Source organism: Heteronotia binoei, chromosome 9, assembly GCF_032191835.1.
Source record: "Heteronotia binoei isolate CCM8104 ecotype False Entrance Well chromosome 9, APGP_CSIRO_Hbin_v1, whole genome shotgun sequence".
Classification (NCBI taxonomy): domain Eukaryota; kingdom Metazoa; phylum Chordata; class Lepidosauria; order Squamata; family Gekkonidae; genus Heteronotia; species Heteronotia binoei.
In genome coordinates this window covers 29875474-29903442 of record NC_083231.1, presented here as the reverse complement: position 1 = coordinate 29903442, position 27969 = coordinate 29875474, and the positions used below count along the sequence as shown (strand labels likewise).

The window sequence follows — 27969 nt, the reverse complement described above, 5'->3', positions numbered from 1 at the left end:
CAAATCATTAATGAACAAGTTAAAGAGCATGGGACCCAGTACTGAGCCCTGCTTACCCCCCTGCTTACCGTCCTCCACTGCCAAGACTGCCCATTTATACTCAATCCTCTGAGCCAGGGCGGCCTTTCTACTAGGCAAGTTAGGTGATTTCCTGGGCACCAGCCTTCTGGGGGCACCAAATTGGGTTCCCCCCATGTGACTCAACGACATCATCATTGCGGAGGGGGCACCAGATGTTAGCTTTGCCTAGGATGCCAGACGGTCTAGGGCCGGCCCTGCTCTGAGCTGCACTAAACACAAATGTCAGCCTTTCCAGAAAACAATTGTATTTTCATTCTGACCAAACACAATTTGCTGAGGCACATTTTCTGTACATCGGGAAGTCAACTAGCTGTTACTGCGGCACTAGGAAGTGTTTGTGGAAATACAAATGGTTTAATTTACACCTTCAGACCTTTGTATTCGGTTCTTCCCAAAGACAACGGCGTGTGGAAGTTTAAGGCCACAGCTAAGATCAGACATGTTTTGCTTTGCAACTGGGCCATTCTCTAGAGGCCTAATGCTTTTCATCCATCATCAGAGGTTCTGTTAGGGTTCATTTACACAAAGGCAGGGATTTTTTTCTCTCCTCTCCAGCAATAAAGTCATTTGATTAGCTAATGTTTATCTTACAAACCCTTTTATAATCACAAACACATCAATAAAACATGAAAATCTGGCAGACTTAATTACTTGAAAATAAAAGTGCACTCATATCTTAAGGGCTGGGTAATTAAATTCTCATGTTCCTCATTTCGTGTCAGCATCTGCAAGTATGTACATTATCTACAGACATGATTCTCTTGTAAGCCTTTAAACACCATCAGAAAGCCTCAGGAACACTTATACGTGGTCGAGGTACGATCCCGTGATCTGGAATTTTCTATTCTCCCTTGAACCAAATATCTGTCTTGAAACCTACATGAGTTGTTTCGTGTTATTAAAAATCTGTTCATAACCTGCAACAGGGCCGTAGCCAGGATTTTAAAAGTCGGGGGGCTTTTTAAAAAGTCAGGGGGCACCATTTCCCATCCACTGTGGGGCTTGCCACTTCTCAGAAGCTTTCTGGGGTAGGGGCAAAAGCGGGAGGCTCTGAAAGTGGCGAAATCAAGGCAGCCAACCCTAAAACTTTGGACTCGAGAAGGGACTGCACCTTGCATGCAACGGGGGGGGGGGGTCCTTCCACCTCCCTCTCCCCCACCCCAGCACTTTGCAGCCAGCAGGTCCATCCGTTCCCCCCCTCCCCAGCCCATTCCACTGGGCTTCTGTTTCTCACTCCTCCACCTCCCTCCTTTCCGTCTGATGCTTTTGCTACTGCAGTGCACTGTGCCCTGATCAGCTCTCCGAGCTCTGGCTGCCGCTTATGACCCTTTGGCAGCTCAGCCACGACAAAAAAGATAAAAAACAGGGTTCCCCCCCCCCCGGAGGGCCCCCTGGAGGTGAGGGGGCCCTGCCTGGAAGTCAGGGGGCAGTGCCCTCACAAGCCCCCCTGTGGCTACAGGCCTGACCTGCAATGTCACTCTGAACTACGTTTGCTGGGAATTTAATATTAGTGTGAGTGGGGAGGCCAGGATGCAAGATGCCAGCAGTAACACTCCATCCACAGATGATTTGCATGCAATAGGGAGCCAGTTTCTTCTCTGTTAAAGTGCTGTTTCTTGTTTCTTCTATGCAGGGTGCTCTTCAAATGTCAGCTTTTGTGCTTGGTTCCTAGGTTGCACTTACAACAAGAAGTGTCTGCTCCCAGCTTTGACTAGTATGCCACCTTTACTTGCTGCTCAGGAAATGCAGCCACAGGCACCATTAATTGATGCTCAAATCCAGGGATGGAATTCTAGCAGGAGCTGCTTTGCATATTAGGCCACACACCTTACAAGGCTCTTTTTTGTAAGCTCTTGGAGGATTGGCTACATCAGGGGTGTGTGGCCTAATATGCAAAGGAGCTCCTGCTAGAATTCCACCCCTGTTCAAATCACCTCTTGACTACTGCAGCGCACTTTATGTGGGCTGCCCTCAAAAAAATGCCTGGGAGCTGCAACTGATGCAGAATGTTGCCGCTGTGTGGGTGATGGTCGCTGTTAGGGGAACAGTAAGATTCCAGGTTGTTTTAGAGACTCAAATAGCTTGAGCTCTCTAAAATCTCAAGGTACGCCTCCTCCTGTGTATTTTCTTTCTGCTTGAGAGGCCTTGTGTGCATTCCTGTCTTCAGAGGCATTGCAGGTGGCAAACGGAGTGGCACTCACTCACGGCAACATTCTGTCATGGAAGCCCAACTAGCTCCCCCACCCCCATGTTTGGGGATCAGACCCAAGCCTTCTTGTTTAGTATAGGGGTTGTCAATCACCACATGGGACCTGGTGTTCTTCCAAAATTATAACCTATCTCCAGATGACAGAGATCAGTTTCCCTGGAGAAAATGGCAGCTTTGGGGTGGACTCTCTATGGCATTACAGCCCTACTGAACTCCTTCCTTCCCCAATCTTTGCCCTTCCTGGGCTCTGCCCCCCCCCCCCCATCACCAGCCATTTCCCAACCCAGAGTTGCAATCCTAGTTTAGGATGGAATTTATGACCCAGTTGACTTCATGCTGTTATTTTAGCTTGCATTTTGTTCTTGTTTTAATCACTTCCTGTATTATTTTGCATCTGTATTGTATCTTATTGCAAGTGGCTTTAGGAATGTGGAAGGGCAGGGATTTTTTTGTAGCAGGAACTCCTTTGCATATTAGGCCACATGCCCTTGATGTAGCCAATCCTCCAAGAGTTTACAAAGCTCTTAGTACAGGGCCTACTGTAAGTTACAGGAGGATTGGCTACATCAGGGGTGTATGGCCTAATATGCAAAGGAGTTCCTCCTACAAAAAAAGCCCTGTGGAAGGGTATGGCATAGCCCCATCTCATCAGATCTCAGAAGCTAGCCAGGGTTAGTACTTGGATGGGAAACCACCAAGAAAGACTTGGCAGAGGAAGGCAGTGGCAAACCACCTCTGCTTAATCTCTTGAGGAGTTACCATAAATTGGCTGTGACTTGCCGGCACTTTACTAGAGTTGCCAATCCCCAGTTGGGGGCAGGGGATTCCCTGGTTTGAAGGCCCTCCCCCTGCTACAGGATTATCAGAAAGCAGGGGGGAGGGAAATGCTGGGCACTCCATTATATCGATCCATGGGTATCTGGGGCTCGGGGGGGGGGCTGTTTTTTGAGGTAGGGGCACCAAATTTTCAGCATAGCATCTGGTGCTTCTCCTCAAAACACCTCCAAAGTTTTAAAAAGATTGGACCAGGGGTCTGATTCTATGAGCCCCCAAAGAAGGTGCCCCTATCCTCCATTATTTCTAAATGGAGGAAAGGTGTTTAAAAGGTGTGTGGTCCCCTTGAATGTAATTGCCAGAACTCCCTTCAGAGTTCAGTTGTGCTTGTCACACTCTTGCTCCTGGCTCCACCCCCAAAGTCCCCAGATATTTCTTGAATCGCACCTGGCAACTCTACACTTTACTCATACAAGTGGTTTTGAGGAACTGTCTGGCTGAGAAACAGGATAAAAATGTAAATTAGTAAATAATAAATAGAATAAAAGCTATTAGTCTTCAAGGTGCCACTGGATTTCTGTTGAAGTCCTCAGTACCTTATCTTCAGACAAGAATGGATACTTAATAGGGCCTCAAACTTTAGTTAATTTCAGTAGCGGATTAATCAGCTGGAGCATTCATTTATTAATCAGTGAAAGCCAGTTTGAATGTCTGGCAATATGTAACTTTATTTCAAGTGAGCTGATTAATTCGATAAAAAGGCAGATGATGATGATGAATTAGCTAGTTTGTCAGCCCTAAGAATTATGTATGCTATCAAAGTTGGTAGTTGGTTGCAAACAATTTGGATAAAGAAGAATGAATAGTTTTAGTGTGTAATACTGTGTTACAACATATTGAGAATCATTTCTCAAGTTCATCTGCTCGTATCCCACAGTGTGGGAAGAAATAGAAAAATTCTGGAGTGTGTGTTAAGTGTGCAATTTGGTCATGTGGAAGTTATTAGTACAGTTCTTTTGTTTCATCAGGGTTGAGGAGTTTGGAATAACGTGAAGCTACACTGGACCCATCTGGCTGAGCAGGAAAATCCCATTTAATTGCTCTTTTGCCAAAAATGTTAAATCACTTCCTGGGAATGCAGTTAATTTAAAACATATGGAATCCATTGAGGAAGGTCTACAATGAATTCAGGGCTTTTTTTGTTGTTGTTTGAGTTGCAAGCATTTTTCATAAGTAACCGTATGACGTGTAATCCTAGTTTACAAAGTTTGTTAGTAACCCCCCTCCTCCAGTAAATCCCAATAACCTTTACATTTTCATTCCAAGAAATTTGTTGAGGAATGGGCAGAACATTTTTTTTTTTTTGCTTCTTACTACCTTTTGTAAAATGTAAAAATTAAAAATACACTTTTTTCAAAATCAGGGTGGAGCATCACTTGTGATATGTGGGAGATGGAGCCCAAAGGTTTTTTAAAAAAAAAAAAATTATGCAGTTGCCCTATTGTATCTGCACAATAGCATCCAGCAAGCACCTTCCATTTAAATCCTCATGGTTCAGGTATTGTGCATGCATTTTTGCATTAATTCATTGAATGAATGGGTACAAAAGGGAATGCAGGCAAAGGGAGAAAACCACTGTTGCAATTGACCAGATTTTTTCTGCAACTAACAAACAGCTGCGAAGTCTCATTTGCCATATTGTGCATCCGGTGATTCTCTGCTGCGTTATCAGCCACTGTGAAAAATGGAAAAGAATCACAAAATCTCATAATTTGGGGAAACATTATGAGTGTATGGAGAACCAACTGATGCTGGCATTGCAAGCTGCTATCATTGTCAATGTGTGTATGTGCGCACACAATCCTTAAGGTTTGTAGAAGGTCCATGTGGCTCAGCCGCCATATTAATGTTGGCTTCCAGAGACTACCAAATGGTTCCCCTCCCCCAAAATTTGTTCACTTAAGCATTAAAGGGAGAAATATTTTCTTGGTGGGTCATGCGTGGATGCTTTTCTACAAGCAGCATGAGACTAGCATAGTGCCATTTGCAAAAAAAGAAAATTAAATTTAAAACAGTGAGAGAGAAATGGCGCTTGCACACTGATGAAGGGGGGAGGGTGGCAGAAAGTGCATAGTGGGTGGACCAATCTCAGTATGAGTGATGGAGTGACCTTCGAGGGGGTGGGGAAAGGGTATGGGGAAATCCGGGGGAATCTGTATGCTTTTGAATTACCTTCAACTTGGAAGTGAAGCAAGGGGAAATCCAGAACAAAAGCACTCTCAGAAAACCTAGAAGGACAGCAACTGGAAAGTGAACTGAGTGCTGAAGGGTGGAAAAACAATGCAGAATGAAAAAGAAAACCTGACAGACAGACAGACATGGCGAAAGCGAGGCAAAACACCTGTGCATTATAGGCCTACGGAAAGTAGAAACCAGAGAAGAATCAAGCAGTTTTCAAGAAACTAGAGAAGAGTCAAGTAGTTTTCAAAACCCGTTTTCTCTTTGTCAAATATTGGTATATTCCATCCCATTTAAGATTAGTCTGAATGGTATAATATTTCTGTGCTTGCTGTTCAAGCCTGCCCAGTTTGCTTGGGCTTCAGCATGTGGTGCCTGCATTTTAGCAAAGGATAGAAATGTCCTACAATACATAGTTGACCTCTAAGGCAGAACCTAGCAACAATTCTAGTTGCGTCTATGGCAAAGAATTCTTCTTACCTCTAAGAGCAAAATTAGAAACTACGGAAGAGGCAAGAGGCAGACACTGGACACAACAGCCCCCGGGGCTCTTCTTCCTCTCTCCCCCAATATTCTGCAGTCAAACCAAATCTCTGATGTGACATCATTGCACTCCTAGTTTCCCTGTACTCACTGGAGGCCTGCAGAAACCAGCTTAGGAAGAGGTGAAGATAGGGAGAGCAATGGCTACAGTGGCTTGTCTTTGGGGAACTTTTAAAGGAACTGAGTCTTTTGGGAACTGTGACTGGATGATGACCTCAGACCCCTACAGCAGGGGTGGCTAACGGTAGCTCTCCAGATGTTTTTTGCCTACAATTCCCATCAGCCCCAGCCAGCATGGCCAATGGCTGGGGCTGATGGGAGTTGTAGGCAAAAAACATCTGGAGAGCTACCGTTGGCCTCCCCTGCCCTACAGTGTAGCCCTAGCTAGAATTACACCCTTCTAAACCCCTTCACTGGTTTGTTTTTGCTGTCAAATCACAGCTGACATAGTGGCCCCACAGGATTTTCAAGGCAAGAGATTTTCAAAGGTGGTTTGCCATTGCCTGCCTCCACATCATGACTCTTGTACACCTTGGAGGTCTCCCAACTAAATGGTAACCCGGACCAACCCTGCTTAGTTTCCAAGATCTGATGAGATCAGGTGAACCTGAGCTATCATCTGTGTTCATCAGTTTATAACAGCCAGCATTTATTCACTTAACAAATGAAACTAGGGACCAGTGCCTGGACCAATGTGGGATTTCAATCTCATGTTCAGTTGTACATGAGAGAGAGACCCAGTTTGGTGTAGTGATTAAGGGATCAAATGTTGTTGTATGATTGGATTGCTGTAGAACTGAAATATTCAATAAAATTAAGTAGTTACATATATGTTAAAAATGCCCTAAAATTTACAGTGGAGATACTATAAAATGCAACCAATTGCCATTGCCAGAGATATGCCAAACCACCTGGTTGCTCTTTGCCATCAGATTCTCTAGGCTCAGATTTGTTTCATCCAAAAGTCCATCAAAGTTCCTTTCTTTGAGAGCCAGTTTGGTGTAGTGGTTAAGTGTGCGGACTCTTATCTGGGAGAACTGGGTTTGATTTCCCCATTCCTCCACTTGCACCTGCTAGAATGGCCTTGGGTCAGCCATAGCTCTGGCAGAGGTTGTCCTTGAAAGGGCAGCTGCTGTAGGAGCCCTCTCAGCCCTACCCACCTCACAGGGTGTCTGTTGTGGGGGGAGAAGATATAAGAGAATGTAAGCCTCTTTGAGTCTCTGATTCAGAGAGAAGGGCGGGGTATAAATCTGCAATTCTTATTCTTCTACATGTGTTGAACGTAATCTGAGAATGACTCAGTGCTTGTATAAAGAAAGATCAAGTATACATTGTCCATGGATTGTCCATGTGTTCACTATAACTTTTGAACAGGCATTAAATCAGTAGACTTAGAAGAGACTGCACTGTAAATAATCTTGAATGGCACACAAAGTATGTGAGAGTTCGCAGTTAATATATTACATTTTTTTTCAAAAAAATACACTTAAAATAAAAATATATACATGGATTTGCTGGGCACTGTTTTTATACCTCCAGCACTGTTCAGCTTTGACTCAGGTGCCTTTGAATTTAAGTTCTGTCCCTTCGCTGAGGAAATTTTTGTTACAGGTCCTCTGCTAATTCACCTTGAAGCATTTGTCTGTGCTCTGTTAAATCCGATCATGTATCAGGATGAAAACAGAGTTGTATATGCATTCCATCTTCACACTGTACACATGTCCGTGGGGTCACAAAGATTCGGAATCGACTGCGACTGAACAACAACATGGAGAATGTAATAGGGAAATCAACCTTCCACAAGCGAAACGCAGGTCTGTGCTTGCCTGCAATTTTTATGGTGAAATATTTGTAAAGTAAACAGTGAATTTTAGGCTCCTGTACAGATGATAGCCAGCATGAATTCATAAATTCCACATACTGGAGCAGCTGAGGACATGAGAACAGCATCTGGTAATGACTCACAGGAGAAGGAATACAGAAGGTATCTGTTCTTCTTCAAATGCTGAACCAGCTATTAGGAGAGAATAACCAACCTTTATTTTATAAGTCACTGTTATCTAAAACAGCTGTATATATTTTCTTGGGCTGACACTTGAAACACCAAGGTGTCCCATCAGACCCAATATTTCAGTTTTGCTTACAGACACATCTGTTTGAAAGAGCCCTGATAAAGAGAAAATGAAGAATGTGTCTTAAGAAGAGAGAAATGTTTTGTTCCTTGGTGGACCTTTGTAGGTCATCTTGAGATGTCCAAGTGACATCACGGAAAAAGTTGCAGGGATTTTTTTTCTTCTTAATACAGTATCTAACAGAGCAGCACCTTTTCCGTGGATTTAGCCTCTGTCACTGCTCAAATTCAGAAGGCTGTTATTTGTTTGTTTACTGGATACTTAAAGGGGTTTTTTGAACTCTAGTTTACTCATAGAGAGTCAAAGTAAGCTGACAACACATAGGGTGTTTCTGCATTATGAACTTGCCTCTCTTTCTCCCCGCATTGTTCTGCCTCGGGTCTGTTTCATGAGTTCTGCATTCCTGCCTTTTTTCACAGCTTCTTTTTCTTTTCTCCATTCCGTGTGTTCTGCATTTCTGCTGTGTTGGTTCTGTTTTGGCCACTTCCCCATCCCTGTCACCCATCCCCATCACTGTTCAGTAGCCCAACCCTCCAACCCCTTCTCCAATTTTTTATGTGCATGCACAGTTTCATTATTGTGTTTCCCCTTCCCAAAATCCTCTCTACAATGTTCACACCCTCCAGTAGGCAGCGGCACCTCTCATTGGCAAACTTGTTCTTGTGGAACAGACCATGACCCTTAGGGAGTTCCTGCTTCGGCAGGACATGGACCTGGCTTGCGTGACCGAGACCTGGGTACGAGATGGGGAGACAGTGGCTCTCACCCAGATGACCCCTCCAGGGTACTCGGTCTTTCACCAATCACGGAATAACGGGCGGGGGGGGAGGGGTGGCATTCTTCATACGGGAGGGTTACTCCTTCCAGGCTCTCCCGGACCCGAAGATCGTTGGTATTGAATGTGCTGGTCTGGCGTGGGATGTCGGAGAGGGGTTGGCGATCTGGCTGGTGTACCGTCCGCCTAACGCACCAGCCAGGGCCTTACCATCCCTGATGGAGGCGGTGGCGGGCTGGGCGTTGGAGTACCCAGGGCTTATGGTCCTGGGGGATTTCAACGTCCATGCCGATGACACGGCCTCCACTCAGGCGATGGACCTGGTGTCTTCCATGGTGACACTAGGACGCTCTCAATTTGTTACGACGCCCACCCACCAGGCCGGACACATGTTAGACCTGATCTTTGCATCCGGGATTTTGGTGAACGATATCGCAACTGAAGCGGTACCATGGTCGGATCACCTAGCCCTCAAGGCCCGTGTGGAGATGCCACCCCAACCCTGTATGGGCGGAGAGCCTATTTTGGCTCGCCCCAGGAACCTGATGGACCCGGAACGGTTCCAAATGGCACTGGGGGATCCCTGGCCCCCTGGCGATTCCCTCGATGACCCGGTGGAGGCCTGGCAAGACCGACTATCCAGGGCTATTGACGAGATCGCACCTCGACGTCCTCTGTGCCCTCGCAGGAGACTGGCTCCATGGTACACTTTGGAGCTACGTCAACTGAAACAAGGGCTCAGACTACTAGAGAGGCAATGGCGGCATACTCGGGACGAATCAATGAGAACATCTTATAGAACGTTTATGAAGTCTTATGAGATGGCAGTCAAGGCCGCAAAGAAAGACTACTTTGCGGCCAAGATTGCATCTGCAAATTCGCGCCCAGCACAATTATTTAGTATAATTAGAGACCTTACCACATTGCCTCAAGGCAAACCAAACGTTAGAGAATTAGAGATAGGCTGCGAGGCTTTTGCGAAATACTTTGCAGATAAAATCACGTTGCTCCGCCAAGACCTGCCACATTTGAAACAGTACAGGAACTTGAGGCTCCGTGCCTGTCTTCATGTTTAGTGCTGGATCGGTTCGACCCACTCAGCCTGGACGAAGTCGACGGAATCCTCTCTGTTGCACGACCAACAACATGTGATTTGGACCCTTGCCCCTCTTGGCTGATTAAATCTTGCCAGAGGGAGCTTAGATGTCCTTTACGGGACATAATAAATAGTTCCCTCTCAGAGGGGCATTTTCCATCACCTCTGAAAGAGGCTTTGGTCCGCCCCCTCTTGAAAAAATGTACAGCAGACCCGGCCGAATTGGCAAACTACCGGCCGGTCTCCAATTTACCGTTCTTAGGTAAAATTATTGAGAGGGCAGTGGCGTTGCAACTGCAGAGGTTTCTGGATGACGCTTCTGTCCTAGACCCTTGCCAGTCCGGCTTTCGCCCGGGCCATGGGACGGAGACAGTGCTGGTCGCCTTAGCAGATGACCTCCAACGGCAACTGGATCGAGGCGGCGTGGCGGTGCTGATGTTGCTAGACCTGTCGGCTGCGTTTGACACAGTTGACCATCGGCTACTGACCCGCCGACTCGCCGACATAGGGGTTAGGGGGTTGGCCTTACAATGGCTCTCCTCCTTCCTCAAAGGACGGGGACAAAGGGTGGCAATTGGGGGCGAGCTCTCCCGGAGGCGCACACTAGATTGTGGGGTGCCCCAGGGAGCGGTTCTCTCCCCGATGCTATTTAACGTCTATATGCGCCCCCTTGCCCAGATTGTCCGGAGGTTTGGGCTGGGTTGTCATCAGTATGCAGATGACACCCAGCTCTATCTGCTGATGGATGGCTGACCTGACTGCGTCCCAGGGAACTTGGACCGGGCATTGCAGGCCGTGGCAACTTGGCTTAGGCAGAGTGGGCTGAAGCTGAATCCGACGAAGACAGAGGTCCTTTGCGTGGGCCGCGGCGCTCTGGGAGGGGAAATACCACTCCCGGTTTTTGATGGCACGCCGTTGAAAGCGGCGCGCCAGGTCAAGAGCCTGGGAGTTTTACTGGAGCCTTCATTATCGATGGAGGTCCAGGTAGCTGCCACTGCCAAGTCAGCATTTTTTCATCTGAAGCGGGCAAGGCAGTTGGCTCCTTTCCTAGAGCGCCGGGACCTAGCAACAGTGATCCATGCGACGGTCACCTCAAGATTGGACTACTATAATGCCCTCTACATGGGGCTGCCTTTGTATCGAACCCGGAAGCTGCAGCTAGTGCAGAACGCAGCGGCCAGGCTGCTATTAGGACTCCCGAAATGGGAGCATATACAGCTGGGGCTGCGTCAACTGCACTGGCTGCCAGTTGCATACCGGGTTCGCTACAAAGTGCTGGTCATTACCTTTAAAGCCCTATATGGTCAAGGACCTGCCTACCTGAAGGACCGTCTCTCCACATACGAGCCCCAAAGAGCACTGAGGTCAGCAGGGAAGAGCAAGCTGACTGTCCCTGGGCCAAGGGAGGCAAAATTACAGACCACACGGGCACGGGCTTTCTCCGTGGCAGCCCCCAGCCTGTGGAATCAACTCCCGGAGGAGGTGCGGGCCCTGCGGAGCTTAGACCAGTTCCGCAGGGCCTGCAAGACAATCCTCTTCAGGCAGGCTTTTTTAGAATGCTGATAGAGGATGACTGAACAGAGGATCCAATAAAGTGATTCTTCAATGACTCTTGCCACTATTTAAATATGTAACAGCGCCCGGAACACCTCTGCTGCTGTTAAACTATAGAATAGATATATTATAGATTATAGATGCTGGATTAGTGTTGTTTTAAAAATTTTATGCTGTTTTATAATTTTAGTGTCTATATGTTTAATGCACTTAATGTATTTTAATTACTGTATTTATAACATGTTTTATTGAATGTTTGTTAGCCGCCCTAAGCCTGCCTAGGCGGGGAGGGCGGGATATAAATAAAATTAATAATAATAATAATAATAATAATAATAATAATAATAATTGGTACATCATGTGATGCAATGTAGGGATTCTTCAGTGGAGCATCGGGGTGATTGAAATGAAAATGTATTTATTTTCTGTGAACAACACACAGTCCACAGTCCATTCAGTACTACACACATCACAAAAGGAGGAAATACTGCTCCATTATACCCACTGTAGTCCCTCCCCTCCCCAAACCCCACCCTTGTTCAGGCTCCACTCCCAAAATCTCCAAGGGCGTTTTCGCACTCACGTTCAGCCAGCGCGACCCCCCTCTTCACCGCGCAGGATCTGTGCGGATTTCGCACTAAATGCCGCGGAGCAGCCTTTTGCGCCGGAAACTCCCGGCGCAAAAGCCGCTCAAACGTAAACCGCCAAAAAGCAGTTTCCGTTTGCGCAGCTTTTGCGACGGGAGTTTCCGGCTCTTCCAGCTGCTCCGCGGCATTTAGTGTGAAATCCGCGCAGATCCTGCGCGGTGAAGAGGAGGGTCGCGCCGGCTGAACGTGAGTGCGAAAACGCCCCAAGTATTTCCTAACTTCCAGCTCCTCTGGAGAGAGACCTTTCTGAATTCTAGACTAGAGCATTTATTGCAAAAAAAGCTTCCCTGTTGTTCAGGGCATTGGATTGGAGCCATAAGAACATGAGAAGCCATGTTGGATCAGGCCCATGGTAACATTGTGTCACACAGTGTCCAAAAAAACAAACCCAGGTGCCATCAGGAGGTCCATCAGTGGGGCCAGGAGACCAGAAGCCATCACCCTGTTGCCCCTCTCAAGCACCAAGAATACAGAGCATCACTTGCCCCAGACAGAGAGTTCCAACAATACGCTGTGGCTAATAGCCACTGATGGACCTCTACTCCATATCTTTATCCAACCCCCTCTCGAAGCTGGCTATGCTTGTAGCCGCCACCACCTTTTGTGGCAGTGAATTCCACACTGATCCAGCCAGATATCCACTCTGTATTGCTCAGTCCTCCTTTCTGCAGCCTCTGTTCCATGTGACTTTGTCAGTGCAGGTCCCATGGTCCCCAGCAGCAGGACGCTATTTCCCTTTTCACCGGCAGAGAAGCTGGCTGGATCCAATCCATTTGTAGTGCAGTCCTAAACAAAGCTTCTAAGCCCATTGAGGTCATTAGGCTCAGAAGGGTGTAACACTGTCAGACTGTTACAGTTACGAGTGGGATTTATTGTTAATGTAGACAGAAATGAGGATAAACAGATAAATAGCAGAGATCTCTGTATGCCTGTTAAACATGCTTGTAGACATTCATCTGCTTTCAGAATTATTGTTTTATAAATACAGTGTCTTTTTCTTGTTTTTTTTTCAGGCTATGCCAGTTATCACAGAAAAAGAGAAGGCTGGTAAGTTATTGACTGGTCACTTTTCTTTTTTTCTTCTTTTGGATTTCTTTTTGTGGAATGTCAGCCTAATTATTCTCATGGGAGGAGGCAGGCTTGAGCTGAAATTTCAGCAGCAGGAACACATTATAAACTTAAGGCATCGTTTATGTGAACAATAGCAATTTATTTTTTTTTAATCTTACCGCCATTTTTATTCTGTCTTGGGGGAAAAGGAATATACTGAATCTTGAAACATAATCCTTCACTCACATATACCTGCAAGGTCAACGCTTTTAGCATGCCACTGCTAATTCACTGGGAAGGTGTGTATGGAGTCTGTGAATGGTGACACCTGTATAAAACCACTTCACCATTTGGGCAGAGAGCCAACACACACTAGGGGTTCCCAGCAGATTTCCGGCAGCTGCTCTGTACCGAATCAATGTGTAAATTGGCCTTGAGAACTTGCATGGCTGTGTGGTGAGTTCTGCCTGAGTCAATATGCTTCTCTGAGTTGGAAACGTCTGATATAATATACCAAGATCTGGCTTTCTTAATGACTGGTGAAAAGAAAAAATGTTTTAGACCGTTTGGCAGTTTGGATGCCTTTGTTTGAAACAAGCTGTGTGACAGTTTGGCATGCACGCTCTGGCTGTTGAAAGGTCTCTGTTACATCAGTGTGAATTCTCCAAATAGCAAGGTTTTCTTGTCTACATTTCAGTGCTTCCTTGGAAGTTTTTAGAGGACTGATTTTAAAGACAAGCAGCAGATCTACAAGGACTTGCAGGAGAGGGGTATCTCATCTCTGACTAACAGCCTCCAGCCCCACATGGTGGTCTTTCCCCCCAACTTGCTTCTCACCTTCTTTTTCATAGAATCATAGAATTAGAAGGTACCTCCAGAGTCATCTAGTTCAACCCCCTGCACACAATGCAGGAGATTCACAAATACTTACACACACACAGCCCCAGTGACCCGTGTTTCATGCCCAAAAGATGGCAAAAAACCTCCAGGATCCCTGGCCAAACTGGTCTGGAGAAAAATGGTTCCTGATCCCTTACATCCCCCTGGATATGTAAGAAAGGGTCTCAAGAACTAAGCACTGATGCAACCCTTCCTGCCCTCCTTCCTATGATCTGCCTAAGTTCACAGAATCAGCATTGCTGTCAAATGGCCATCTATTTATTTATTATTTATTTATTACTTTACATTTATATCCCGCCCTCTCCGCAAGCGGACTCAGGGCGGCTTACAACATCATAAAAACAATCAATTCAGTAAAACATATAAAACCATAATTTACTTATCAATTTAAAAACTATTTGCGCTGTCTCAGTCCAGTCTGGCGGTATTGGCTTCTGACTATGATCGCCAGCTTCTGTAGGATGTCCAGTGGCAGCCCATTTTCAATCAACCAGAAAAGCCTGTTTAAATAGTTCGGTCTTACAGGCCCTGCGGAACGCCGACAAATCCTGCAGGGCCCTTATAGCTTCTGGGAGGGTGTTCCAAAGTTCTGGTGCTGCCACCGAGAAAGCCCTGGATCTTGTTGTGCATAGCTTGGCTTCTTTTGGGCCAGGGGCAGACAGCAGATTTTTTGTCCCTGATCGCAGTGCTCTCTGGGGGATATATGGGGAAAGGCGGTCCCGTAGATAGGCAGGTCCCTGACCATAAAGGGCTTTAAAGGTTAATACCAACACCTTGAAGCGAATTCGGAACACAACAGGCAACCAGTGCAGCTCTCTCAGCACTGGCTGAATGTGCTCCCATCGTGGTAGCCCCATTAACAGCCGTGACGCAGCGTTCTGCACTAGTTGTAGTCTCCGGGTTAGCGTCAGGGGTAGCCCCATGTAGAGAGCATTACAGTGATCTATTCTTGAGGTGACCATTGCATGGATTACCGCCGCTAGGTCGCTGCGCTCCAGGTAAGGGGCCAGCTGCCGTGCTTGCCGGAGGTGGAAAAAGGCAGATCTAACGGTGGCTGCCACCTGAGCCTCCATTGTAAGGGAGGACTCAAGGAGCACGCCTAAGCTCTTGACCTTGGGGACCGGTATCAGTGGCACCCCGTCAAGGGCCGGCAGCTGGATCTCTCTCCCCGGACTGCCCCGACCCAGGTAGAGAACTTCCGTCTTCGTCGGATTCAATTTCAGCCGACTCAGTCTGAGCCAAGAGGCCACGGCTTGTAATGCCAGGTCTAGATTTTCCAGGGTACAGTCAGACCGGCCACCCATCAATAGGTAGAGCTGGGTGTCATCCGCATATTGATGGCAACCCAGTCCATACCTCCTGACAATCTGGGCAAGGGGGTGCATATAGATATTAAATAGCATCGGGGATAGGACCGCTCCCTGTGGCACCCCACAACTAAGGGAGTGCCTCTGGGATGCTTCCTCCCCTATCACCACCCTTTGTCCCCGATCTTGGAGAAAGGAAGTCAGCCACTGCAAGTGCAACAAATCTAGCCTTTGTTTAAAAACCTCCCAAGGAGCACACCACCTCCTGAGGAAGCCTGTTCCACTGACAAACCACTCTGTCAGACAGTTCTTCCTAATGTTGAGTCGGAAACTCTTTTGATTTGATTTCAACCTGTTGGTTCTGATTCAACCTGCTGGGGCAACAGAAAACAACTTTGCACCATCCTTTATACGACAGCCCTTCAAGTACTTGAAGATGGTGATCATATCACCTCTCAGTCTCACCTCTCCTGCCTAAACAAACCAAGCTCCTTCAACCTTTCCTCATAGGACTTGGTCTCTAGACCCCTAACCGACTTTGTTGCCCCCCTCCGGATGCATTCCAGCTTGCCCAAAACAAAACACAATACTCTAGGTGAGGTCTAACCAGAGGAGAGTAAAATGATACCATCACTATACTTCTGTCAATGTAGCGCAAAATCCCATTTGCCTTTTTAGCTACCGAAGCGCACTGCTGACTCATGTTCAGTGTGTGGTCCACTAAGACCCCTAGATCCTTATTGCACATACTACTGCCAAGACAAGCCTCTGCTATCCAATAATTGATTTTTTTCCCTACCTAAATGCAGAACTGGAGCTCTTGTGGAATTTCAACTGATCTCCAGACTGCAGAGATCAGTGTCTGCTTTGGAGGAAAGATATTGTGGTATTATAACCTGCTGATGTCCCTCCCCTCGCCAAATTGTGCCCCCCTCAGGCTCCTCCCCCAAATTTCCAGGAATTTTCCAACCCACAGTTGGGAAATTCCTGGAAATTTGAGGGTGGAGCCTGAGGGCACAATTTGAGGAGAAATTTCTAGGAATTTCCCAACCCTAACAGCAGGTAACAGTTGAGCCCAGTTTATGAGATAGTCAGACACAATCATGCTTTTTAAAAAATTAATTGTAGCCCCAGCTTACATAGGAGTTTATTCAAATTGGGCCCTGGAGCTTACCTGTTCCTAGCATTTTCTGAATTGTTTTGATTCATAGACTACATATTGCCTTTCGGAGTTTGTACGTTTACATTTTGATACCAATGAATGATTTCACTTCAGTAAGTTCATGTGTGGCTAACATGTGATAAGCATAGCTTGTATCTGCTTGTCTCCCTTTTGTTCATTTTGTGAGAACACACCATCCATGAGGACAGATGGTTTAGAGGTTGATTATCAAATCTTAGGAGATATTCCAAGATTGGTGCAGTGTAGAATATTTTCACTGACATCCATCTCTATAGAAAACTGTTCAGAAGGGTTAGTACAAAATGCAGCGGTGTTTCTTATAGAGGGATGCATCTTGTCAGATCTGAGAAAGCTATACTGGGTTGCATTCAGAATTAATCTTATTTCCTTTCAAACTGTATATGGCCAGAGATCATGAGGGGCCACTTTCTTGCCTGCAATTTTACTTGGATTCTTTTAGGCTCTGGTTATTTACCACATAAAAAGTCTGCCGTGAAATTGTGAAAGCAATGTCACCCCAGAGCCGGAAATGACTGGTGCTTGCACAGGGGACTACCTTTACCTTTTTTAACCTTCATTTATCTGGGTTTTTGGGGTGAGGGGGTTAATCTTTGTAACTCCCATCTGTGAAACAGTATGTTGAGAAGCAGTCTGAAACTCTGTAGTGATGAAATCTTGTTTACTCATTTATCCAGTTATCAGTTGTGTGTGGTATCCTGCCCATCTTTCTAAGGTAGGAAGGCCAACTTCAGGTTGGGAAATACCTGGATATTTTGAAGGGAGCCTGAGGAGGCAGGTTTGGAGAAAGGGGGGGGGGCTTCAGTGGGTTATAATAGAAGTCCACCTTCCAAAGCAGCCATTTTCTTCATGTCAACTGATCTCTATCACCTGGAGATGAGTTGTAATCCCAGGAGACCTCCAGCCACAACCTGTTCCAAGGAGTTATGAGCAGTGTATTTGGGGCTCCTCCCATTATCTCATCAAAGTAGCACCATGAGGGATTGAGAGAATGTAATCTTGTCAAAGGTCACTCCACCAACTTCATAGCTAAGCAGGGCTTGGACCCCAGGGTCTTCATTTGAAATCCACCAGTTACTGTACACTGGCCAGCAGGCTCAAACGGTAACATTTTGTAGCATCTTTGGTCTGTGAGGAGAAAACAGAGGATGAAAAAAAGAGGGTTTGAACTGTTTTTCCTGACTGCAATCGCAGCATCAGGCAGCCTGTGATCCTCACTGTGCTGCTGCCGCATGGTGTGAGGAACTAAGGACTATAAAGGCACTGAGTGATGACAAGCTGGGTCAGGGCTCAGTGTGAGCTCTCGGCAGGAATCCTTTTACAAAGCCACTGGTGACATGTTCTTCTGTCCGTAAACAAGATACATTTTAAAAGACCCACTGCCTGGTGAACGAGAAAGAACTCTGATCTAATTGGAACCCCAGCAAGAAGGCAGTCAAGGACTTTAATGGCTTTCTACAAATGCATTCGGGTCACATTCCCCGCCCCCTTCTTTAATTAGCTTGAGGTTTAAGGTTGGTAGCGTCTAAAAGTGTGACACAGTACCCAGGGGGCTGGTCTGCTCTTGAAATGAGCCCCTTTGCAAAAAGCAGACACAGAAGTGAAGAAAGCACAGGAGGTTTGGGTAGGTGAAAAACTTTGACTGATTCTGAACTTAGCGCTTGCCTCTCTTCTGTGCAGGGCTCCTCATGGCAGCTCTTTTTCCTGGATTCTGCTTTGGCATCTCGGAAGCAGGACTGTGTGTTTCCTGCTTGCTCCCTGTCCCTCTCAAACTTGAGAGCTGAGAACGAGACCAGGACAAAGGCTAATGCAGAACCGGTTTTCCTCTTATTTAATTGTGGCTGTGCATTTATAGAAGCGGTGGGGAGGGCTGACCAGGACAGCCCAGGCAAGCCTAATCTCATCAGATCTTGGAATCGAAGCAAAGCCAACCGTGGCAAGTACTTAGAAGGGAGACCTCCAAGGGATACCAGAGCCAGGATGCAGAAGCAGGCAGCAGCAAGCCACCTCTCTGAAAAATACTCTAGCCCCACTAGGGGTCACAAGAAGTCACCAGGACTTCCAGGCATTCAAGCACGCACATGCACATACTTAAAAAAAAAATTAAATTACAGAAAGGAGCAATTATTCTCTCCACTCACTCCAGTGGACTTGGAAGAGTGTAACTCTACACCAGATTTCTCTGTCCATCTTTACCCTTACTCAGTTGAAGTGAGTGTGGATGGGGAAGAACTGGAGAGGCAATTTGGCTTCATGTTTTGAGTCCCCACGCATGCCCCTACACAGCAGGAATCCTCAGCTACATCTGAGAGCCAGTCTGGTGTAGCGGTTAAGTGTGCGGACTCTTATCTGGGAGAACCGGGTTTGATTCCTCACTCCTCCACTTGCACCTGCTAGCATGGTCTTGGGTCAGCCATAGCTCTGGCAGAGGTTGTCCTTGAAAGGGCAGCTGCTGTGAGAGCCCTCTCCAGCCCCACCCACCTCACAGGGTGTCTGTTGTGGGGGAGAAAGGTAAAGGAGACTGTGAGCCACTCTGAGACTCTTCAAAGTGGAGGGCGGGATATAAATCCAATATCGTCTTCTTCTTCTTCTCTTTCAAAGCCCCCAGAAATCCTAGCAGCTGCAGCTTCCCTTAACTTTTGCTTTTAAAATGGCCGCCTCCTGCGTGTTGTCGGGTAACCAGACATGTGCAGACTTTGCAGAGTGGGCCAGTCCCACTTCCCTCTTCCACTGCAGTTCACTGCATAGTCCTCGAGTTATATGTCAACGAGTGCAGGCCTAACGTAGTTCAAAGTGGGTGGCCTAGGGAAGCAGGGATTGGAAGAAGATTCTCCATGTGTCACTTTGCTCTCCACTCCCTTACTGCACTGGCCTTTGGTGCACTTTCTTTATGGGCAAGATTCATAGAGGCACCCAAGACTACTGTCAACAGAGGCCACTGGAAAGCTCTACAGTTGAGGTGGGTTTGCTGCCACTGCAGCAGGTGGCTCTGTGTCCTTTCTTTTCCACAGTGAAGTTAGAAAGAAGAACCAAGAGGGCTGTTCTAACAGTGCAATCCTAAGGACACTATCCTGGGAGGAAGCCCCCAAGGGTAGGGTTCTGCAAAGACCTACTTTGGCTTGCCCTTATTGCCTTTCGGTGTACCTGGGAGCTGTGATTGTGCTGTGCTTGGGTGAACATAAGAACATAAGAGAAGCCATGTTGGATCAGGCCAACGGCCCATCAAGTCCAACACTCTGTGTCACACAGTGGCAAAAAATTTTATATACACACATACACTGTGGCTAATAGCCACTGATGGACCTGTGCTCCATGGTGTATATGAGCCAATGTTAGCAATGTGTGTGCCAGTTCACAGTTCTTCCCCCACCAGTATCCAATTGCCTGATTCTTGTGTACATTAATACCTAAGCATCCAAGGGGCAGACACTGCATGTCAGAAGGCATCAGGAAGTTCTTGCACCTACATGGCTCAGCCTCGGAACAACCACCATAGCAGCAGCCCGGTGCCATCCATGCCTCCAAATGAGGGGGAGGTCTTGAAACTGAAAGGCCTTGGATGAAATTCCTCTTTTTTATTTATTATTTATTACCTTAAATTTCTATCCCGCCCTCTCCGCAAGCGGACTCAGGGCAGCTAACAGTCAGGGCAGCTAACAGTCTTTGGTTGTGTTGCTTGTAAGGTAGCTTTGGACAAATTGTTATTGCTAAGCTTAATCGGCACTGTCTGAAGGAAAATAAAGATGAAATAAACCAAGGTATGCTACTCTGAACTCTTTTTTTTTTTTTGGGGGGGGGGGGAGAAGACTAGGCTGCAAATGTGTGAAATACCCAGCCCAAAGTTCCTAGAAGATGCTTTGGTGTGTTCTTTCTCTGCACCTGCCTGCATGTCTTCCAGTGCCTGTTTGCCATATGACAAATCTGCTTTCAGATCCTTGAGAAAGGGCTGCCTTTGATGTGTGATGAAAAGTCATGCTTATTTGCACTCCTCTTAGAAAGGCTTTCTTCGGATTATGTATAGACCTGCAGGCATTCTGTTTGCCTTGATTCCTTTCACATCTTGCATTGACTGCAAACTACTACTACATGGGCACAGAGGCAGGATTTCACCCATGGTGGTGGTATTTCTTTCTTGCATACTGCAGCGCTAACTGATGTGCTAAATAATTTCATATTTCTAAGAATGGTGTTTAAGTGACTGGAAATAAAGCATGAATAGACAACAGTACAGACTCCCTTATCTGGATATTTGTCCAAACAAGTTAACTTGAATGTGTCTCTCTATACACTTAGATCTACAGATGCTAGAATACATACTTTGGTATGTTAGATCCAGCATGTGCTGTGTATTTTGCAGGCAAGCCCAGGTATGTGGACCATTCCCTGCATGTGCATGGTTTTGATCTCTGCTGCTCACTACTGTGAGGCACATGTGCAGTCTTGCAACAGTAAGCCCCAAGTGAGTGAAGGGAGAACATCTCATTTGCAGATATTTCAACTCATGAGGGTACCGAATTCTAGACTTTTCTTGGTTGTGGAAGTGCCTGAACTATGCTGATACTTCTATGCATAAGAAGATGATATTGGATTTATATCCCGCCCTATACTCAGAGCCCCAGAGTGGTCACAAGGGAGGAGGGAGGGAGGGAAGGAGGGAAGGAAGGAAGGAAGGAGGGAGGGAGGGAAGAAAGGGAGGAAGGGAGGAGGGAGGGAAGGAAGGGAGGGAGGAGGGAGGGAGGGAAGAAGGAGGGAGGGAAGGAAGGAGGGAGGAAGGAAGGAAGGAAGGAAGGAAGGAAGGAAGGAAGGAAGGAAGGAAGGAAGGAAGGAAGGAAGGAGGGAGGAGGGGGGAGGGAAGGAAGAGAGGGAGGAGGGAGGGAAGGAAGGGAGGAGGGAGGGAGGGACGAAGGAAGGGAGGAGGGAGGGAGGGAAGGAAGGCCGGCCGCCCCCTCCCGCCAGCCGCCTCCCCCCCCCCGCTTTCGGCCCCCTCCCTCCCTCCCTGCCTGCCGGCTTACCTTCTCCCAGGGCGCGGCCTCCCCTCCGGGCAGGCTGGCCAGGAGGCGCAGCGGCGGCTGGTGCTGCTGGCGGCGCTGTTGGCGGGGCTGGCGGCGGCTGAGGAGGAGGCGGCCGAGCCCACCGACCCGGGGCCTCCCGCCACGCCGCCGCCGCAGGCGCTGCCGGCCCGCCTCCCGCTCCGGCCACGGCCTCCTCCGCCGCCTCAGTTGCCTCCCCCTCTGCCGCCGCTGGGGTCCTACGCCAGCGAGAGGAGCTGGTGGGCCGCGCGCATGGTCGGGGAAGGCGGCGAGTGAGGGACCGAGCGTCCCTGCGCATGCGCACGGCGGTGTGGCGGGCTCTACGCCGCCCACTCTCCTGGCCCCGTGCATGCGCAGAGCCTGCCACACCGCCGTGCGCACGCGCAGAGACGCTCGGTCCCTCACTCGCCGCCTTCCCCGACCGCGCGCGCGGCCCGCCAGCTCCCCGCTGGCTAAACCGGGATCTCTAATGGTCCCGGTATAGCCAGCCCAGGAGGCGGGAATTGGGGGCCAGAATCGGGACTTTCCCGGGCAACCGGGACGATCTGGCCACCCTAGAATGCTGACTTGGGAGTATTCTTAGCTATGTTTCCCCATTAAACCCAGATACTCCTGTAGGACACCATCTGTCTTCAGAATGCTTTTCTCCTCCCTATTTGCTTAGAAGGAGCATCTGTCCCTTTTTGTTACCTCATACTAAAACACTAATCACAGGGAAGAAGGTAAAATCCCTTCCTGCCCAAGGCCTGGAATTCAGGTAGCTTTAATTGCCAAGTTCCTTTCCCTACTGGCCAGATGTTATACCAAATGCACTCCAGTCCAAACAGAGATGGAGCAAAATTATTTGATAATGCACATATTTACATTGTCATCCTAAACAGTTACATGCTTTTAAGCCTGTTGACTTCAATGGACTTAGAAGGGTGTAACTGTGCTTTGGATGGCTCAGGTTAAAACGGATAAAAGGAAGTACTTCTTCACCCAAAGGGTGATTAACATGTGGAATTCACTGCCACAGGAGGTGGTGGCGGCCACAAGTATAGTCACCTTCAAGAGGGGTTTAGATAAAAATATGGAGCACAGGTCCATCAGCGGCTATTAGCCACAGTGTGTGTGTTTATATAAAAAAATTTTGCCACTGTGTGACACAGAGTGTTGGACTGGATGGGCCGTTGGCCTGATTCAACATGGCTTCTCTTATGTTCTTATGTTCTGTTAAACACCTGGTTATCTCCCAGGATTTCCCAGTGCTTGCATTAGGGGCAGTAAATGCACTAAAGAAGAAAGTTGCAGAGTGCCAGCCACTGCCCAATGGAAGGCTGAGAGTAAGCCAGAAGAAAGGTAATGTGTCGGTGTGTATACTCACATTCGGGGGGGGGGGGGGGGGTTGAGCAGGAACACAGTTCCAGCTGGCTTGGCATCAGGGGGTGTGACCTAATATGCAAATGAGTTCCTGTTGGGCTTCTTCTACCCAAAAAGCCCTGCTCACATTCTTGTTTTCTTCCCTTTCCATTCAGTCTGAATTCCTAGGAAATGAATTGCTCTGAAACTCCTCAAAGGGCAGATCTCTCAAATCTCATTCCTTCAGCATTTCTCAGCTCCATGGGTGTGTGCTCATTTTACAGTGCCGAAGCTTTACGAGTGAATGTTCGCAGGGATGAGATTTTCTCTTAAATAGATGTTTGGCAGAATTACCTCCACTTACTCAGCATTTTTTTGCTCTGAGTAGTAAAACTCCTCGCTGGGAATCAAAAGCAGTTGGGGCATGTCAAACGTATGCTTTTGGCAACTGAAACTGGAGCACCAGAAAGGTGACTCATTCCTCCAAAAATTGCTTGTCAGTCTTGTTGGAAATGAATGGGAAGGAAATAATCCTGGATTCTAATGAAGTCCAGATGTCTGCACAATGAGACGCAGAACAGCAGGAATCAGACAGCAGACTACTATTTATTTAATTGATTTATTTAGCTATTAATATCCAGCTTTTTTCTCCAGCGGAGGCATCCTCTTCTCCTTCATTTTATCCTCACAACAACCCTTTAAGGTAGGTTGGGCTAAGAAAGAGTGATTGGCCCAAGGTAACCTATCAGGTTTCCGTGACAGAATGGGGATTTGAACCTGGATTTCCCAGATCCTAACCTTCCACTCTAACCACTGCACACACTGGAGTTCCCACCCCAACCAAGAAAACTAGCTTTCTCATAACAGGTTGTCGTTTTTTTTTCCTGACTCAGAATTGTGTGACCTCAGTAAATTGATCTATTTACAAAGAACATCAGTAGTTCATTCTGTTTACACAAGCAACCACTATGCAATGAACTTGACAATATTACAGTGATTATCAAAATGGGAATGATTCCAAAAAAATCCAGATTTCTTATGAAACTATGCCAAATGCATCCTGCTGCTATTATTCAGTATTGATTCAGCCCTTTTCTTCTGTGCTTTGTGTGTGTTTTCTTAGAAAACCTTACAACAACCCTGTAATGTAAAGCAGTATTGTAATATTCCTATGACGGCAGGAGTGGCCTAGTGAGCTCATGGCTGAGGTGGGACTTCAATCAGGGTCTGATAGGTCACATGACCCTAGGCCAAAAACATGTTCAGAGGGAAAGCAACCTCAACCAGAAGCCCTTTATCAAAACTCAATTGCAAATTATTCATAAGTAGGATAGGAACCCCATGGCGCAGATGGTAAGCTGCAGTACTGCAGTCCAAGCTCTGCTCAGGTAGCCAGCTCAAGGTTGACTCAGCCTTTCATCCTTCCAATGTCAGTAAAATGAGTATCCAGCTTGCTGGGGGGAAAGTGTAGATGACTGGGGAAGGCAATGGCAAACCACCCTGTAAAAAGTCTGCCAAGAAAACATCATGATGTGATGTCACCCAATGGGTCGGTAACGACTCAGTGCTTGCACAAGGGGACTACTTTTACCTTTAGGATAGGTACATACTGGAAAATGATATAAGCTGCTTTGGGTCCCCTTGGGGAGAAAAGCAGAGTATAAATGAAGTAAATAAAAAAGTACTCTAAATAAACAAATAATAAGCTGTTATTTCAGTATAAGTATATTCAGTATTATTTCAATATGTTATTTTTAGCAAAAAACAATGCATGGAATACTGAGTCCTGTATTTGTTTGAAAAAAAAATGGCAACACAAGATTGGGGGCAGATGGTCATGTTTGCACAGTGCTGCAATGGGATTTCTAATCTGGCCATAAATGCCATGCAAGAGAAATCATGGGAATGAGATGGAGGCTTGCTTTCATGAAAGAAGCAGAGATATAAAACCTCAGGAGAGTAGAAGTCTGAAAAGTTGTGGGGCTTTTTTAAAATTTTAATGTTACAAGCCAAGCTAGCTCTCTTGATCCCACAAAAGAGCTTTACATCTGGAAAATCTTCACTACCTCTGTGTTGGGTCTGAGTGCTGTCCGTAGCTTTCTCTACCCATTCCCATGACTCTCTTACCTTTGTCCTGTTTGCTTAACAGAAAAGGGTTTTCTTGCCCAAGTACACTCCAGTACAGCTAAAAATAGCACGATCATTTCATTTCCTGGGATTCTGTTACTTATCCCTCTTAGCAATGTTTAAATCTAATTAGAGAGATGCAACTTCCTGACTTCCCTTTCCCTAAATAGAAGAGCCATATTGTGAGATGCAGCAATACACGAAGAAAGAAAATTTGTTGATAGGCCATTACTCTTCCTTTATTGAACATATGTCAGCATGATAATAAATAAGATAGGGGGCTTCTTTAATCTTAAATAGCACTGCACATAAAAGATTCCTATAAGTTGTACAAATAACTTATATTAATGTGGATAATCAGAATACTCATGTTATCTGAGAGGCTGCATTTGTGTTGATGTGGTTGTGGAAGCCCTGCTGCCGTGTCCAATATTATAAGAAAAGGGGGGGGGGGGGGGAAATGAATCTTCCTTTGGAAGGCGACCACAGTCAGATATTCCAAAACCAGACTTTTCATTGGTTGCCAGAGATAGTGATGATCTGGAAAAGTTTGTGTCTTTCACCTTTGCAGCAAGACAAAAAATTGTTTTATATTAGTTGCAGAAAGTTAGAAAGTAATGAAAGTTAAAAAAAATGCAAAATGCTTTTAAATTATAGTACTACTATTTTGTTTTGTGCATTTCCTGTGTTGTAGTTTTTCTGCTTTGAGGAGATATGATTCTGTTATTCGCTGTGTAAAAGTATAGATTTATCCAAACATCGGACTAAACTGGACACGAACACATAAAGCTGCCTTAGACTGTATCAGCTTATTGTCCACCAAGGTCAGTATTGCCTACTCAGACTGGCAGCTGGTCTCCAGAGTCTCAGGTAGAGGTCTTTCACATCACCTACTGCCTGGTCCTTTCAGCTGGAGATGCTGGGACCAGAGACCTTCTGCATGCCAAGCAGATGCTCTACCACTAAGCCACAGCCCCTTCCCTAACATGAGATGTAAGAACATAAGAGAAGGCATGTTGTATCAGGCCAGTGGCCCATCCAGTCCAACACTCTGTCACACAGTGGCCAAAAAAACCAGGACACATCAGAAAGTCCACTAGAAGCCTTCCACTGTTGCCCCCACCTCAAGCACCAAGAATAGAGTGTCACTGCCCCAGACATAGAGTTTCATCTATACCTTGTGGCTAATAGCTACTGATGAACCTCTGCTCCATATGTTTATCCACTTTAATAGAGACTGTAATGGGTACCTACTACAGCAAAAAGAAGTTTTCTAAAATGTAGGAGTAGGCAAAAGAGGGCAATATAGAAGTGCTGTGGAATGTAGCAGAAACAGAATGAGTTAAAATATTCTGAAAATTCTCTATAAAAATGTGGCTGCCTTTTGCTTCAAACACTTTCTGCTCCAAAATAGTTCCATATTTTTGACGCTTATCCAGAGCAAACATGATGCAAATTCATTCTCTCAAATTGTCTAAACAAAGAATCACTTCTATTGTGCCAAGCTTTCTCCTTTTTTTTGTATATACCAAAAATGGATATTGCTTTTGTTTTCTGTTGCGTTAGGGAACCCAGGTGGTAGCATCACCTGGATTGTTGTGTACATCCTCTACTCTGTTTTTCCTTCTATTATGCATGCACGAAGGAAAAGGAAACATAACAACAGTGGATCAAAACACCAGCTGAGCCAGTAACTTGCTCAGCACTTGCAAGGATGTGCAGCTCTATATCCGCACTGCATTAATTTGGACATAGGCAGGGGTTGTTTTGTAGAAAATGGCTATTTTGGAAGGTGGGCTCTATGGCATTGTACCTCATTGTACCTTATTGAAGTCCCTCCCTTCCTCAAAGCCCTCCCTCCTCAGGCTTCATGCCTGGAGCGACTTGCCTGTCTACTGAGTTCACTTTCGTGTGCTCCCTAAGCACTCTTCATCAGGCAAGGGGATCCCCTTGTCTGATGAAGTGTGCTTAGAGAGCACACGAAAGCTTACGTTCTCGATAAAACTTGGTTGGTCTTTAAGGGGCAACTTGACTGCTGCTTTGCTCAACTGCTTCAGACCAGAACAGCTGCCCTCTTGGATCTATCTGCTGAGTTCACGGCAGAGATGAGCTGAACCCACCCATTCCTGGTTTAGCATTCAGTCACTTGGATGCTGTGCTGCACACAGTTTTCATCTGTATAGATTCAGGTGGGTCGCCGTGTTGGTTTGAAGCAGCAGAACAAAGTTTGAGTCCGTTGGCGCCCACAAGTTTTATTTGTGCGCAAGCACACTTCTTCGGATTTTCATCTATGATTGTCTGCCATAAAAGGAGTGGGGAAGTGGTCTGCTCAAAGGCATACGTTTGCAATGTTGGAGTACAAATTCAGCTTTTTAAAAAAATCCTGACTGTAACAGATGGACTGAGAAGCACACTACGGAATCTCTCGCCCTTAAGGCTAGATTCGCATCTCTGCGGCTGCTGACTTCTGTCATCCGTTCCTGCTCAGTGATTTACACCAGCAAAGCCCAGACATCTGATAAAGGTTAGATGAGAAATTACTTGCTTTGGTTTGGTCTATCAGAAACATCTCTGCATTTCTTTGCAATCTTGTTGGATTGTCTTCCTCTCCCTCTCCATTCATTTGTTTCTCCCAAAGTGTAGTATTTCAGTAAGGGCCTTTTTTGTAGGAAAACGTCCAGCAGGGATTCATTTGCATATTAAGCCACATCCCCTGATGTCACCATTGTTTCATGCAGGGCTGTTTTGGAGAAGAAGCCCAGCAGGAATTCACTTGCATGTTAGGCCAGCTGGAACTGTGCATTCCTGCTCAAAAAAAGCCCTGGTTTCAGTACAAACTGACCACCTACAAATCATTCAAAAGGCTGGGCTACTTATAATATTTTATTAGTATTTGTTGTTGTTCAGTCTCACAATCGAGTCCGACTCTTTGTGACCCCATGGACAAAGTCACGCCAGGCCCTC

General features: G+C 46.5%; 1 protein-coding gene across 1 annotated transcript in view; it reads left to right on the top strand.

Annotated features, from left to right (window-relative positions):
- The window catches only part of DLC1 (DLC1 Rho GTPase activating protein), a 340623-nt gene that overhangs the window by 111187 nt on the left and 201467 nt on the right, over positions 1-27969 (top strand). Inside the window, exon 5 of the mRNA XM_060246397.1 lies at positions 13063-13096. Within this exon, the coding sequence (XP_060102380.1) occupies positions 13063-13096 (34 nt within the window). The remainder of the gene's footprint in view (positions 1-13062; positions 13097-27969) is intronic.